Source organism: Mchenga conophoros, linkage group LG13 (genome assembly GCF_057382185.1).
Source record: "Mchenga conophoros isolate Kocher_MC1m ecotype Shallow Benthic linkage group LG13, M_conophoros_male_GT1.1, whole genome shotgun sequence".
Taxonomy (NCBI): domain Eukaryota; kingdom Metazoa; phylum Chordata; class Actinopteri; order Cichliformes; family Cichlidae; genus Mchenga; species Mchenga conophoros.
Genome location: NC_140538.1, coordinates 26,765,903 through 26,780,939, shown reverse-complemented (window position 1 = coordinate 26,780,939; position 15,037 = coordinate 26,765,903). Strand labels below are relative to the sequence as shown.

Sequence of the window (15,037 nt, the reverse complement as noted above, 5' to 3'; positions counted from 1 at the left end):
GCACTAATGTCAGAGTTAAAGGAGTGATGCTGTTCAAACATGCATACAGCCAGTAAAGTTAGCTTGCTACCTGTCCCTGGAGTAACCTAAAGTATGAATAGTTGGTGCCATTAACTTAAAATGAGCTCAGGCCTCATATTCTGTGAATCCATCTACAACAAAGTCAGCCAGCAGGAAGCATTTTCCTGTGTCCTTCTCCTTCGTTCCAATATGGCTGACCAGATGCTGAGGTCACAACACGTGGCGGCTGGATGGTAATGGCACAGCTGTTGAATTCGAGGTGTCGGTTAGGGTAGCGCTAGCACCAGATGGCGCCTGTGGGATGGCGTTTGATTGGAAGAAAAGGTTTCGGGCCAGATGCTGAGAGGTGACGCAGTGTAGCCAGATGCTGGGGTCACGAGCATGTCTAGCAGAGACAGCTGGTTACTGTGGACCCTGGGCTATCCCTGCTCTCTAAACCAGGTCGCAGGCAAAGCTAAGAATGCTGCTTACAAGAAAAAAACACCACCTAGGTATTCTTATAATGGTGTCACTGTTACTTTGTTGTGTCTCCCCATTTCATGTTGTGCTCATCCTCATCGTTCCGTCACTGGTTGTAGGAGCATAGCAAAGGTTGTGAGTCAGGTCCATGCCTTCCAAGAGGCCGTGTACCCTTACAGCCCAGACCGGGACCTGCAGGGCTACCTTCGCCGCCGCATCGCCCGGTTCACCACCTCGGACATCCACCTCTTGGCCGCCAACAGCGATGCCAACTTCCAGCAGTCGAGCGAGCGCCAGACACGGAGGATCCAGGACACACTGAGGAGGGTTAAGGCCACCTTCCAGTGAGACATGCTTTCACAGCCCGGCGTTAGAGGTCAACACCTGGATATGTACGAGCCAAAAAGTGAGGCGCCATGTCCAGACCACAGTGCGCAGACACTCCCTGGTCCCAGACTGGAAAATATTTTCTGATATCAATTGACTGTTTGTCAAAAACACCTTAACTTTAGTCAGTAATATAGAATCTGAGGTGAACTTAGCTAAAAGCTCTGTGTATGAACAGGTTCTGCTGTTGTTCCCACATGCTTGATTTTCATGTTAGCATTTTTTTCCTATAAACCAACAGGAGTAGTGGGTAATTTTTTCTTCCTCAGCTAATACTGACATTCTTCTTCTGTAATTTAGCTGTTAAAACCTGTATGTAAGCATATCTGGACTAAACATGGCAGCTGTACAATGCTTGTCCAACACCAAGATCGGATTAAAAAAGTGAGTTACTGTGCGAGGGCCTAAAACACAAAAAGCCAAAGGTTCTTTATATAGCAGTGTAGTAATATGATCAATTATAAGATATTTAGAATATGCACCATTAAGCAAAATATCAGCTGATATGTGAGGAGCCTTAAGGGGAACTTCCAAAATGACCTTTTTTGGCACCTTTTGGAAGCATTGAAGCATTTGTAAAGATTTTATTTCTGCAAATATTTTTGTTTTATACAGAAACATTAGAAATCCTCTCACTAGTTTCCTCATACCAGTAGTTTGGTTTTCACTTAAATCTCCCGACAACTAACTAACTGACTGTTACAGCTTCACCGATTCTTAACTCTTAATTTAGCGCCGTCGTGAGGTCAGGTTTGTTTCATTAATACTTCAGCTCTGGATGTCACACTTATTAAGTCCCGGGGCACATACGGTATAATTTGATCTTCAATGAGTACAATTTTCACGTCATAACCTTTATTAAAAAAAAAAAGCTTTTCCACACTAAGTAAAGCTGTCATCATCCTTTAATTACAATTTACAGATAAGAGCAGATCTATGAAGTCGAAAAAAACTTTTGTAACTTGTGGTTCTTTTATGATTCAAATAATTTTTCTAGATATAAAACTGCTTTTTCATTTTCTGATACATTTTTACTACAGTGGAGTTATGCTAGCACTGCATGAACACACCAGGGATACTAGTGCATTTTAATAAAAGCAGAAAGAAGAAGTCATTAATGAATTCACAGCTATTTCTATACTTTGGACTGCAGTGGAGCCTCTGGCAGCAAGTTCTGGTTGCATGCTTGACATTTCTGCTTTGAGTTTAGAGCAGACTAAGAAAACTTTGTGTTTACATCTAACTCCAATTTAACAACACATTAAACTTTGAGCGTAAAATGTGGCTTGCAAACTTTAACACTAGCAGCAGTGTCATTGTGAGCATGTTGGACTGCTGACGTTAGCATTTACCACAAAGCATCGATGTGTTGTGATTGTTATAAGAACTGGACGCTGGATTCAAAGACAGTTCCTCCTCAGCAGCAATTAACATGCCTGTCAGCCCATAAGACAAAAAGACACTATTTTCAGGTAAATGATGTCGTCGTGTCACTTCTTTGGGATTTTTATTTTAACCAGAACTGCTCTGGCTACAGTGTTAATCAAACTGCTTGGACTTGGTCATAAATTCTCTTCATTATGATTTTTATTGATCTCAGCTCGATGATTAAACCACAAAGACGGTCTCTGCAGTTTCAATCTTTTAATAGGTACAGTAAGAAAATGCTGCTGTAGTTGAGCACTCAGTGATGCCAACGACATCAAAAAGTTTCAGAATCTCTGGAAAGCAGTGAGCACTGAGCGGGAACTTTTTCCTGTTTCGATTGACACGGCATTTAATTTAGACGCTGTTAATATCATTGGAAATGCAGTTCCTCAAAATGTTCTCGGTTCCTTGGAACTTGTGGGAGATCCAAGTTCTGTTCTGAAGGGAATTCATATGGTTTTCTACACAAACGTGACTGAAATGACTGTGAAAACATAATGAAAGAGAGAACTGTGATTCTGCACAAATAGCAGTCACAATGTAAAGTGAATGCGAGATTATTGAGGACTCCATTATTTCAGCTGATATTGTGCGTACACGGTGCATATTCCAAAATGATTAAAGGCCCGCGTTTCATTATATCACCACACAGCAAAACCTGCAGAGCATGAGTAATTGCATCAGAGGAAAGTAGTGGAGGTAAATAGGTTGCAAACTTTGAATCCAGCCATGTCAGTCATTCAAGTGAAATAAAGCACGATTATTTCTTTTTCTTTTTTCCTTTTTAAAGTTCAACACAGAGGTGGTACGAGATTAAGTGGCACAGTTTGGCTCCAGTTGTCCCCGCAGAGGGAAGGCTCGCTTCAGATCCAAAAATGTGTTTCTGATTGATCACCTTATTTTTTTGTATGAAAAATCCTTTCTAGCTATTATGAGATTTCTCTTATCCAGTATTGCAGCGGGCCCATCCACTGCTCCTTCACAGTCAGCAGATCTCAACCTAATTGAGGGGACATTGCAGTCTGATGCATTCTCCAAAACACCAAAAGAGGGGATGGTCTTTGGGGGAATGGTTTTCCATCCCTCCAGTAGCTTTCCAGACACCTGAAAAATCAATGCCAAGGAGCACTGAAGATATTCCTGTGACACATGGTGGGTGAACACCTTTCTAAAACACTTGATGTTGTTTTTCCTCTCGCTGGTCACAAGCCTATAGCTTCTATTTGTTTACCAATTAGGATTTGAAATAAGAATTACATGACTAGATTGATAAATTAAAATATAATAATCCCATTTAAACAGCGCCATGTGTAGTAATTGCATTCATTAAGAATAGCGTGTGGTGAAATGCAGAAAGACACGCTCACAGTCGTGACAAAAACTTGCCATTACCGAGCAAATGATGGAACATAATGAGATGTCGGCATGCAAAATGTTACTCGAGGAATGATGTTCAGCCTGTGTCTGCTGTCTGTTCTCGCACGCGGTGAAACCCAGCGTGGAGATGGAATGTGACGTGCTATGACGATTTGCTTAATATGGCCAAATAAATGAGATTTTATAAACCTTCTCTTGCCAGAGCTCATTATTGTCAGACAACATCCGTGATAGATTGGCCGTATGGCAGGTTAGAGTGCTGTTGTATCAGGCAGAGAGCTGTTGCTTGGGTTTCCCTCTTCCTGCAGTTTACAGGATTAAAATGTCATTTATAGTGTGGGGAGTTATATTATGATGGCTACACTAAGTTTTAAGCTGGAGTAAACCTTCTGACCACAATCTGCTTTTACATTTTTATATTACTCACCAAGCAAGCGTGCCTATCTGCACTGCACATACTGTAAATCATACTGATAACAGCCGTCATTTCAGCCATTTTTTGATCTTAGTAAAAGCTAATATGTGAGATGAATGTGCAGAAATCAGACGACTGTAGAAGTAAAGCTCAGTTTTCCCTCCAACTAGGTGTTTCATATAAATATGAAATGACTGTACACAGCACTGAAATAACTCCTAAAAAACGAAATGTTTCATGTTTTGTGCTCCATTAATTTTGGCAGAAAGTCATTCACTGGCAAATCAGTTTTTAGTATGCTATCCTGCAAACCGGAGGGCACTGAAATTCCATTTTAATCCTTTTTTTAGGCACAAATATTCAGATATTTATGAGCATCCTTTGTGATGAACTGTGTCCTACAGCTGTTGTCTCTGACATCTCGTATGGACGTCTGGGGATATCGGAAACATGTCATCCGTTCAAAGCAAATCTAAAATAAGCTCAGTGGGATTTTAAGCATGCAAGAGACTGTGGTGGAGTGTAAGACTGAGGCATAATTTAGGGGTGCTCAGACTTCATACATCTGCTTTACATTTAACTGAAAAAAAATTCTCACTTTTTACTCTATTTAGGATTTTCCAGTAAAAAAAAATCCCAGTAATAGGATATATGGTTCAGTAACACACTGCAGCCCACCTATTACCCACTGGGTAATTGGGCAATAGAGTGTGTCATGGGTAGTTAAACAGTTATCCCACCAGTGATCCAGGGTCTGATGACTAAAGGCTTCATTTAAACCAGAAGGTCCTAAATGCCTTTATTTCCTGTGTGAGTTTTTTTAAACAAAGATTGATGCTCCAGCTGCTCAAGAATAAACTAAACCAGCTGAGTGACTTTATCCAAGCTAGTGACCCACTAAGAAAAAAAAATGAATACAGTCAGTGCGGCTGTTGCTCTGGGACACACAGAGGCAGAGCTGAGGAAACAGGCTCAGCGTGCAGGCGAGGTCCCGGGCCTTTTTCATTGTTATCTGACGCGATCGGGGCGCATCTTCAAAGCTGAGGAGATAAAGAGACCGCAAAGACTGAATGGACTCCTGCCTTCACAACGACAGATTGCCGATAAAGGAGACAACTAGGACCAGCCTCTTATCTGCTTTGTTATATAACTAAACGATCAGTTTAGCGGCATTGTCACCGAGCTGCTGCCTGTGGAGATATCTCAGCAGAGAGCCAGTCCCACAGGTTTGGCGCTTTCTCTCGGAAAGCTGTCTGTCTGGTTATTTGGCACCTAGCTGACATGACGCAGGACTGTCATTCTTCAACTACTAGATAGTAGACTACACCAGCGAGTAAAAGCGTATCCTACTGGAAAGCGTTTGGATAGTAAACACCCTTTAGAAGTACTTCTTTTTATATTTAATATCTATGTGTGGGGATCAGTTGAATTCTTTTCTCTGGGCCTGTTCGCCCTCTCCACAGCTTCCTCGCAGCTTGTTTTGGCATATTTGCATGTGAACGAGGCGACAATCGGCCTTAATTGTGTTGCTACTGTAATGCCTTTGATCTGTAATGTTTGAAGTGCCTGTGCCAAGCGCTGGTTCTTGGGTAACTGGCGCCAGCGCTGGCCGGGGTATCAAACACATGTCAATATGAAACCACTGGAGACCATTGTGTTCTCCATCTGATTGCAGTGGGAGCTTGAGGGTTACAGGCACAAATGTGACGAGAGCGTTAGAAATGGCTCCCCAAATTTAGGTGCTGCCCACACCATCTTGTTTGTTAAATGTTGCTTTCTGCCTGGTTACTATCAGACGTCTCTTAGGGAATTATTGTTTACGCTTCCATCGTGTTAGCAAACTGGATAAGCAGGGAGCTCAGAGGCCCAGCCTGTGATTTCAAATGGAACTGTCATGAGAAATTGAGCAAATACACCTTTCCTCCTTAACAAAGCACCATAACTGTTTATGTTTTGCGCATAAAATTGTCAGAAACAGCTACTAAGTATAACTGAAAATGTACACAATTTGTTTTAACAGTCTTTCCATTTTTATTACTTTATATCGTTTATATTCATGTTTTCATTTTCTTCAGAAACTACTTAACTGAAAGTAATAAAGACCCACTTACACAAATATCAGTATCGAAATATACTTTAGTGCAGAATAATTATAATGTGCGTAATATAATTATCACTAAAGTGTGGGAAGCGGTTTGGGTTAACTGTCATAATTTAAAGAGAATTGGGCAACTTCAGATTCCATGTGCTGTAAAAGTAATAAAAAAGGGTTCCAAAATGTAACAATGTTTAATCACCTAAAGTGAAAGTTGCTAAAGCTCATACACTGTGAATCCTGACTTAATGAATCTAATGGTATTATCTAAAAGGAAAACTGAGCTGTAGCTTAGTCTACTGTCTTCACGCGCAGCAACCTGATTTAGCGCCAAAATGCCTGTTAGAAACAACATGGGTCCTTTAATGTTTGTTTTTTTCAGCTGAAATATTAACAAAATATCATCCATGTAAGCAACTATATTTATACAAGTAGCAAATGCTGAAATATCATTTTGAGTGAGGCTCCTAATTTCACTTTGAGTTCAGAGAAATGCAAGGACTCAAAACAGACTAGACGGCGCCAGGTCTTGACACACTCACAGGATATGTAAAGTCATTATCCCACAATCATCGGAATCGATCAGGCATTAACAAGGGTCCCTACATATGCAAATAAGATTAGGGGCTGACCCCCAATAAAAGCCGACCGTGGCCAGCACAGGCCCTCTCAAACTTGGCGGATTTACATGTCACAGCTCCACTGTGAACATGGTGAAATACTTTTCTGTGGACTGGCTGGCCCAGAACCATCACAATAACATTCAGGGGCACTGTGCTGACATGGACACGACCCTTACCTGCAAACCTCACATTCCCTGCATGGTGCAGCCAAGCCCACCGCCCACTGGCAAAGGTTACCTGCAGATAAAGTCCAAAGCAGTTAAACGCTTCGAACACTCGGGGCCAGCGGAGAGCTGCGGGGCCGAGGACTCAACACTGTGCTCGCCACTGGATTCATCAAGCTGCACCCCACCGAGTAAGTACCCAACATCTCCAGGCTTTAAACAGCATAGTCGAGCTTTACGCAGAAGATGAGTTTGTAACGGTTTTCCTTCTTTTAGTTTGTGACGTCAGCGAGTACCTCTGCGACCGGGTTTCCCCGGATAGACTCTCCGTGGACGAGGGGAACGAGGGGAGAAAAGACGCGGGACCCCAACGCCGAGTTCGCACAAAGTTTTCGTCCGAGCAGATCAAAAAACTGGAACGGATATTCATCAAACAGAAATATTTGGATTCCGGGGAGAGAGAGAAGACGGCACAAAAGCTGAACCTCACAGAAACTCAGGTGAGACGCGCCAGTAAACTCTTTGACATTTTGGATTTATGAAGACGCAGACATCTCCAATTTGCTCAGTGCTGCGGATGCTGACTGAACTGTTTTTGTTTTTTGTTGTGTCAGGTGAGGACCTGGTTTCAGAACCGAAGGATGAAGCTGAAACGGGAATTCCAAGACTATTTCACTCCCCCAGTCCCGCCGGTCATTTTTCAGCCTCTGTCTCCGGTTCAGTACCACAGCATGGCTGGACATCTACCCCATTACTCTCCTACGGGCCATCCCTTTTACTCATTACCTGTCCCGCAGTTGCTCCACCATCAGCACATGCCTCCTCACTACCCTCATCGAACAATGATACACCACCCACATTTCTACTGAGGAACTGTCACTTTAGAGACTTCTCTTTACACAAATGAGCCGAAGATGCGCAATCAAAGTTGTTTTTTTTATTTGTGTGATTTTAAATATCTGTGTACAATGAAAAGTTTTTGTATGTAATTAAAGAAACATCTATTTATTTTTAATAAATTTATCCTTTAAGCTTCAGCAGTTGACTTCTTTGTTTTTTCTATCTCTGTCCAGATTATAAGGATTAAGCTGATGATACATCTTTATTGCAGTATTAGTTCCACATAAATAGCTCATCCTGTCTTTCATCATAAAGGAGGGCGGGTCTGGAAGGACTCAATGACAAAAGGGGGCTAAAGGTCACATCGCATCACTGTATCTCCTCTGATTTGACCATATACACAAATAACAATAGATTAAATCAGGATTCCACAACGTGTCCTGGAAACCCTAAATGACGTCACTTTCTTCAATTAAAGACTGAACATGTTTGTCCCCACTACTGCACTTCAAATGCAAGGTAACGGGGAGATCATGGTTAACAATTAGTCCTAATTAGGCCTCTCATTGAAGAGTTTACACTTACCACTGGGGCTCCGACCTGGCTCCAGAGAGTCTGGAGCTTTGTGTGGCCAAGGAATCTAGAGGTTAAAACCTGATTGTGTGATGACATCTGGAGATAGTGAGCTTGATTCGAAACTAGTCTGAGATAATTCAATGAGGGGGTCGAGGGCTCCTCTTTAAACTCGTAAATTTACGACAGTTTTTTTTTCTCTTTTTGACATTTCAATTCATAACCCATGTTGTGTAAGAACGAAGGAATTCACTGGTTGATATAAACGTGCTATAAATGCTCAAATGTTTTGAATTAAGCTCGGCAAAAATGCAAAACAACAACCTGCAGGTTCCCTGCTGTGTGAGGTTTCAAGCTGGCCCGAGGCAAACATCTCAGTCAGCAAAGATCAAAGAAACTTTCTCACTTTCTGTCGATGTTCTCTGACTACAGTCACACACACACTCACCCGGTCCCACCCTGACAAAGGCATCATCACCAGGTTGCTCAATGCGCATACAACATGCGCTAAAGAGCCACCTACACCCTTGATCACCTGAAAAAATATAACAATATATATGTGTGTGTGTGTGTGTGTGTGTGTGTGTGTGTGTGTGTGTGTGTGTGTGTGTGTGTGTGTTTTGATGGTTGATAAGTTGATGGTGGTGGTGGTGGGTAGTTGATGGAAACATTGCGTAACTGTATGTATTTTTCTTCTTGACCGAAGGCGGTTAAACAAGTCACACCTCCCACATTTATAGTTATTCTCATCGCATTTAGTGGCGGATACAGACATGATACTCTTTATGCAGACATCATTCAGTTTGAAATGCCAGGTAAATGAGAGTCAGACTCAGTGGCGCCAGGGCATCCCAGCACGACCTGAGAAAAAGTAGAATCCTGCCTCTATTAACCTCAATTACAACCGCCATCAAGTCCCCATTGTTCCTGTGAGATCGCTTTGCATATGCAAACAAAGAAGTGTGCCCCTCCTATATAGCGGCCAAGAGTCATCCATACAAACACATACTGCTTCAACCGCTGCTTCTATCCACTATGGCTAACTTTTCTGTTGAGTGCCTTGCCAGGAGTTATTATGAGGAGATGACTCCACGGACAAAGGATGCCGCGCTTCATTCGCGAGATCTCAGTGAAATCGTGGAATTTACAAAGGAATCAAGAAGTCGATACTCTGCAACATCGCCAAACAGTAAGTTCACAGATAAACCTTTTGTTTTAAGAGCTGCTATTGATAGGGCCTTTGTGTGCGTATTGATTTTTGACTAAATGAATTCAACTTCTCATCTTTCTCCCCCCAGACAGATGCGACAACTCTTCTGGGTCCGAGAGTGAAGTGGGAGATGACAGCGAGGGGGAGGCCACCCAGCAGAGGAGACTCAGGACCAAGTTCACATCCGAACAAGTTAGCAAACTGGAGCATACTTTCAGCAAGCAGAAATACCTGGGTGCTACGCAGCGGAGGAAAATCGCCGAGGAGCTGAATCTTTCTGAAACCCAAGTATGTTACATGCATGCTTTCCTCAAGGCCTCCTCGGTGGCACTGCAAAGCTTTCCACAAGCACAAGCTGACAAAGACTTTTATTACTATGTTGCCATCTAGTTACCCGATGTAATTCAGTAAATGTAAATCTGTTTCAAAGACTATATAAACATCATAAAAAGTCCCTTTGCTTTGTGTTTGTGCGTAAAGGATAGTACCTTATGGCCTTTTTTGCATCTCACAGGTGAAAACGTGGTTCCAGAACAGGAGGATGAAACTAAAAAGGGAGGTCCAGGACAGAAGGACGGAGTTCCTGACAGTGCAGACCTCTCTTCTGCCTCCGATGCTGTTTCAGCACCCATTCCTCACCGGACAGCTCCCCGCCAGCTGCGGCTTCTACCCGCAACTGCACCCGCTCCCCGCACCTCTGCACCATCACCCCTCCCACCCCGTTCTTCTGCCGCCGCCAAACTACTTCTGAGCTCCCAGAACTTTTATCCCCCAAATTCCTGTCTAGAATCTAGATATTCCTCCCCTCATTGCTCTCTCTAAAAGAGAGATTTTAAAAGTTGTGAATATAATTGCTTTTATTATGTCTGAAGCACTGCACTGGGTATGTTTTGATGTTGTAAGTATCATTCAAATAATGGAAATAAACTTGCTGCAAGTTTTTATGGTTTATGGCAAAAATAAAACAGAATTAAAGTCTTTAAACTGCTTGTGATGGGTTTTTTTCTGTTTTCGACTTCAGGTTCATAGATCGTCATTTTACATGCGCACACTTAAACAAGTAAAACACAAACCACGACCTTAAACATTCACATAGATTTTGGGCACATTTATGTAACATTTTAGAAGAATGTAAAATCATGAATAAAAGTTTGTAAATGAGAAGAGAGGTTAAAGGTTTGGCTAAACCCTGATAGATATCCGGGGGAGGGGTGAGACAGTGTGTCGTGTAGAAGCTGTTGTTTTCAGTTTGGATGAAAAGCACACAATAACAAAATGGTTGAATGTCACACAATTCAACCATCCTGTGTGTTGCCATTTATTTCAACAGGAACAAAGTGTGCAGTTCAGTGCGCTTCTCCTCATCATACTGCAGTGTTTCTATCAGTGCCCCTCTCTCACTCCCCTTCTCTCCTGGTTTCCCAGCCTTGACAAGCAGCTGGGCAGTTTTCTAACATCCTGTTGATACAGAACATGTAGCGACAATGACAGGCCCGTCTGTCTTCTCCGTCTTGTAAATGCAACGACGTGAAGTTGTTGTCCCCTGCTTTTGCCGCTGGCATTGCTCCACGCTGAGCCTGTCCTCCGCTGGTTGTAGATTTTACTTGTTCAAAGGGATATCAGAGCGGATCTAACCGCGAGATCATTGAGCTTCATTGAGATCTATTGTATGACCATTCAGCTGTTCGCACTTACTTGAAAGACAGAGGGAAGGCGCCACTGAGTCTGCCAAAGGTGTATATTGGCTCACCTTAAAGTCATTAGTTGGCTCCAGCTAAATACAGTTAGGTCCATAAGTATTTGGACAGGGGCAGTTTTTTGCAGTTTGGCCTCTGTACGTCACCACAGCGGATTTGAAATCAGGCAACCAAAATGTGATTGAAGGGCAGACTTTGAGCTTTAAGGCAGAACTGTTCAAGAAAGACGTAGTTTTTTTGTCCACAGGACCCCATTTCTAGAGGTTCAGAACTCATGGGACCAACTAGCATTATTTTAAATATGTGACGATGTGTTTCATACATGGATGAAGATGCTTTGGAGTCTGTAACTGCCTGAAGTCTGTCCATGGAACTCACTGAATGCTGTTTTTTCTTCCTTCATATGCTCGGCAATAGGCCTTTGCTGCAGTTGTTTCTGTGGCTTCAGTTTTGTCTTCAGTAACTAAAAAGCATGATCTGTTAGACTGAGATCAGGTGGCTGACTTAATTGTTGGAGAATATCAAATATTTATTTGCATTAAGAAACTCTTGAGTTGCTTTTGCAGTAATCTTTGGGTTTTTATCCATTTACTGCTGTCTGATTCGTTTAGCAGTATTTGCTTGTATCTGAGCAGAGACTATAGCCATTCAGAATAAACACCAGTGGCAGCCCTATGTCATAACAATGTGTCCACCATGTTGAACAGATGGTGTGCTTCCAATCATGAGCCACGTTTTCTTCTCTATACTTTGCTAATAATGGGAAGTTAATCTCTCCTGATCTGAACTCTTTGAGATGTTTTCTGGTAAACTAATCTATAATCTATCATCTGAACTCTAGAATCTACTCCTCATATTTAAAAGAAACTCCTGGTGATCAGACTCGTGATGTATGTGGATTATTGGTTGGCTCTACATTCAGCAGCACACAGGATTTTCTTAGTTATTTGGCAGGGCCTAAAGCCAGCGCACACAAACAATCACCAATCACCTTTAGCTGCTCTGCCCCTCGACTTTGGAATTCCCTACCCCCGGACCTCAGAAATATTAGTTCATTCTCTCTTTTTAAGTCCACCCTCAAAACTCATCTGTTTAAAATTGCCTATTCTTAAATTTCTGTATGTTTTAACTTTTATCTTCTATTTTTACCATTGTGTATATTTCCAGTTTTTATCTGTTGTACAGTGTCCTTGGGTGCTTTGAAAGGCGCTATTTAAATAAAAAATGTATTATTACCAAAGAAAATAAATGCTGTCATTCCGCACCAGGAGGCACAATTATGAAAAAAGAGATGATTAGACCTGCAAGCATCAGTAACTAGAATAATGAGAAGGACACATTCATTTAAAGGCTTACTGGACCGCTATTTATGCTGTGCCTCTGTTCAGTCCTCCAGACAGAGGAACGCCTCGGTCTGCAGCATTAGCAGGGATAGTTCCTAGTTGAGACATCGACATCAATCTTTGTGAGAGGGCAAAGATGTGGTGAATTAAATGACAATGAGTGTTTCCCTGATACCTTTTGAAAAAGGTGAGTAAATAGGTGAAGAGGTGTCAACAGTGGCTGCAGATAGACTGATAGGAGTCCTATTAATGCATTTATCCAAGAACTCCAGCTAATTTTACCCGCTTCCCTAAACCTACACAAGAAACAGCTACTTTTACACTAAAAGAACAACTTTTTACTAATGAAATGTGCTTGACACACGATTTAAAAATGGGAGATCAGTAGTTATCAACCTTTCTGGTTTGTAACCCCTTTGAAAAATACCAAGGGTTCATAATTATTAGTTTTTAAGTAAAGCTTTAAAAAAAGGTCAAAATGTTTCATTTAATTTTCTTTAAGTTTGAGGCCAAGGAGGTGAAGCCTATCATTATTACAGTGCTTCACAGCTTAACACATTCCAAAATAAAAGCAAAAACGTTTGATGCACATACTTAAAAAAAAACCCTCTTATATGCTTAATTATGTCATGACCCAGATTTTGACTCTCATGAATGGCACCAGCCCCTAGAAATCATATTTTTTGCCTTTTAAAGTTCACTACATTTACAGTGAAGTGTCCATGTGATGCTGTGGGTGGCATTTAGATGGCATGGTCTGGCTCTATCAGCCCCAGCACTTTACAGGGCAGCACTACAGCGAATCGATTCAGTGCCACTATGCTATGAGCAAACATTCCTCTCTGATGGACGAGCTTGCTTCCATCCACTGAGTAAGAAGGGCCGTTCAGCAGTTTGATTAGCATGAATTGGTTGTGGCCTTCACATTCTACAAATCTCCACTGCGGCGAGCGCCTATAGGAGATTTTTGATTGACACATTAGACAGTTCTCTCCACTGCCAGCATCAATACATGCAATGACAGAAAATATTTTGGAATAATCAATGCCTTGGAGCACTAAAACTATGCTGTTACCACTTGGTCAAATGACACTTTCAGCCCTTTTTGGCTTGTGACCTCTTACAAAAAAGTAATAAAAAGCACTATAGTTATAGATATAGTAAAGAGCAACCCTCCTCCATCAAAATCTTTCAGGTTATTTTATTAAAATATCCACTTTCTCGTGTCTCTGAGGAAATCCCCGTATGAGTGTCTTCTTTTTCTCCCTGCTCATTTGATCTATCTCAGACTTGGCAGGTATATTGTTAAAGACCGGACTGTTAATTATTTTACGGCCCCTTTGATTTTTATGACCCTTTTAGTGGGCCTGTGAACCACTGCACAACACCACCTAATTGTATTTATAGTCAAAACAAGTTCCACCTCAACCAGAGAAATGCTATTTTGCTTTTTTTTGCTACCTTTTAATGTTTTGAAGAGTGAAAATGTAACTTTAAAAAAGCAAAAATGATGGAAAGATTTATAAAAAGCACAAAAAGGTCCTCTTTTATTGCATGAAATCAGCAATACTGAGATTTTATGAGCTCATGTCATTTGTGCCACAAAAAACATGACCAGTTATTATTATGTAAAATTCTGTACTGTATGATTTAAGTGTCCAATACCACAAAAACGTACAGTGCATGCAAATACTTCAAATCCAATGATTAATGGCCCAACTTTCTTTATTCAGCAAATATTCAGGGCAAACACACATGAACAATAATGTCACAGAAATGCAATAAAACACATATGATTAAGATCAAATTTGCGCTTTAATAAATAAATCAATAATAATCAGAGGGGCATAAAAATACCTGAATCCAGTGTATCACAGTCTGTGCTTTGCAGATTTTCTTTGTAAGCCCAAGACAGGCTGGAATTCCAATGTATGTGTGTGTGTGAGAGTGAGTGTGCGAATGCACACTTTGAGGTCAGCTGTCATGCGGAGAAGATGATGAAATGGCTGTCTGCCTGGTGGAATACCTCTGCAGCCCCATTTTCCCATGCCTTATGCCTCTTTAAAGTTAAATCTCAAAGAAGTATGTGCATAGGAAAAAGGAACAGCGAGTGCAACTAGCCCCACTGCCCCGATTCTGGACACTGGAACCTGGAGGGCAGGGATGACAAAAGGCATAAAGATGCATGACTGGATGCACAACACAAGAAATGACTCTTATATTCTTCTCCTGTCTGACTGGCTAAAATTGCATTACGTCCAGGTATTAAAAATACTGTAATATCAAAATAAAATGCACATACAGCAGTCATACGCTTTATAGTTGCCAAGATGTAGTTTTAATTAAAGGATTAAGTTTATAAAATGCGTGGAAGGCGTGAAGAGGACTTACCCCGTATAGATCTC

At 41.5% G+C, this 15,037-nt stretch overlaps 3 protein-coding genes across 3 annotated transcripts in view; all 3 read left to right on the top strand.

Annotated features, from left to right (window-relative positions):
• kndc1 (kinase non-catalytic C-lobe domain containing 1) overlaps window positions 1-3,861 on the top strand; it is a 51,163-nt gene extending 47,302 nt beyond the window's left edge. The window contains exon 31 of the mRNA XM_085297563.1: window positions 600-3,861. Coding sequence (XP_085153689.1) covers window positions 600-828 — 229 coding nt within the window. The 3' untranslated portion in view covers window positions 829-3,861. The remainder of the gene's footprint in view (window positions 1-599) is intronic.
• A 3,002-nt stretch (window positions 3,862-6,863) lies between these two features.
• vox (ventral homeobox) lies at window positions 6,864-8,186 on the top strand. The gene is made up of 3 exons (XM_085295843.1): window positions 6,864-7,160; window positions 7,246-7,469; window positions 7,584-8,186. The coding sequence occupies exons 1-3, from the start codon at window positions 6,893-6,895 to the stop codon at window positions 7,836-7,838; spliced, it is 747 nt and encodes a 248-aa protein (XP_085151969.1). The 5' UTR covers window positions 6,864-6,892; the 3' UTR covers window positions 7,839-8,186.
• Window positions 8,187-9,417: 1,231 nt separating this feature from the next.
• Window positions 9,418-10,343, top strand: ventx (VENT homeobox). The gene is made up of 3 exons (XM_085243195.1): window positions 9,418-9,571; window positions 9,681-9,880; window positions 10,107-10,343. Exons 1-3 carry the CDS (start codon window positions 9,418-9,420, stop codon window positions 10,341-10,343), a joined length of 591 nt encoding a protein of 196 aa, XP_085099321.1.
• The last annotated feature ends 4,694 nt before the right edge of the window (window positions 10,344-15,037 follow it).

Coding starts and splice junctions, on each gene's coding strand:
- vox (XM_085295843.1), top strand. CDS start 6,893: ATGGTGAAATACTTTTCTGTGGACTGGCTGGCCCAGAACCATCACAAT. Junction 7,161..7,245: donor ATCAAGCTGCACCCCACCGA/GTAAGTACCCAA, acceptor TCCTTCTTTTAG/TTTGTGACGTCAGCGAGTAC. Junction 7,470..7,583: donor TGAACCTCACAGAAACTCAG/GTGAGACGCGCC, acceptor TTGTTGTGTCAG/GTGAGGACCTGGTTTCAGAA.
- ventx (XM_085243195.1), top strand. CDS start 9,418: ATGGCTAACTTTTCTGTTGAGTGCCTTGCCAGGAGTTATTATGAGGAG. Junction 9,572..9,680: donor CTCTGCAACATCGCCAAACA/GTAAGTTCACAG, acceptor TTCTCCCCCCAG/ACAGATGCGACAACTCTTCT. Junction 9,881..10,106: donor TGAATCTTTCTGAAACCCAA/GTATGTTACATG, acceptor TGCATCTCACAG/GTGAAAACGTGGTTCCAGAA.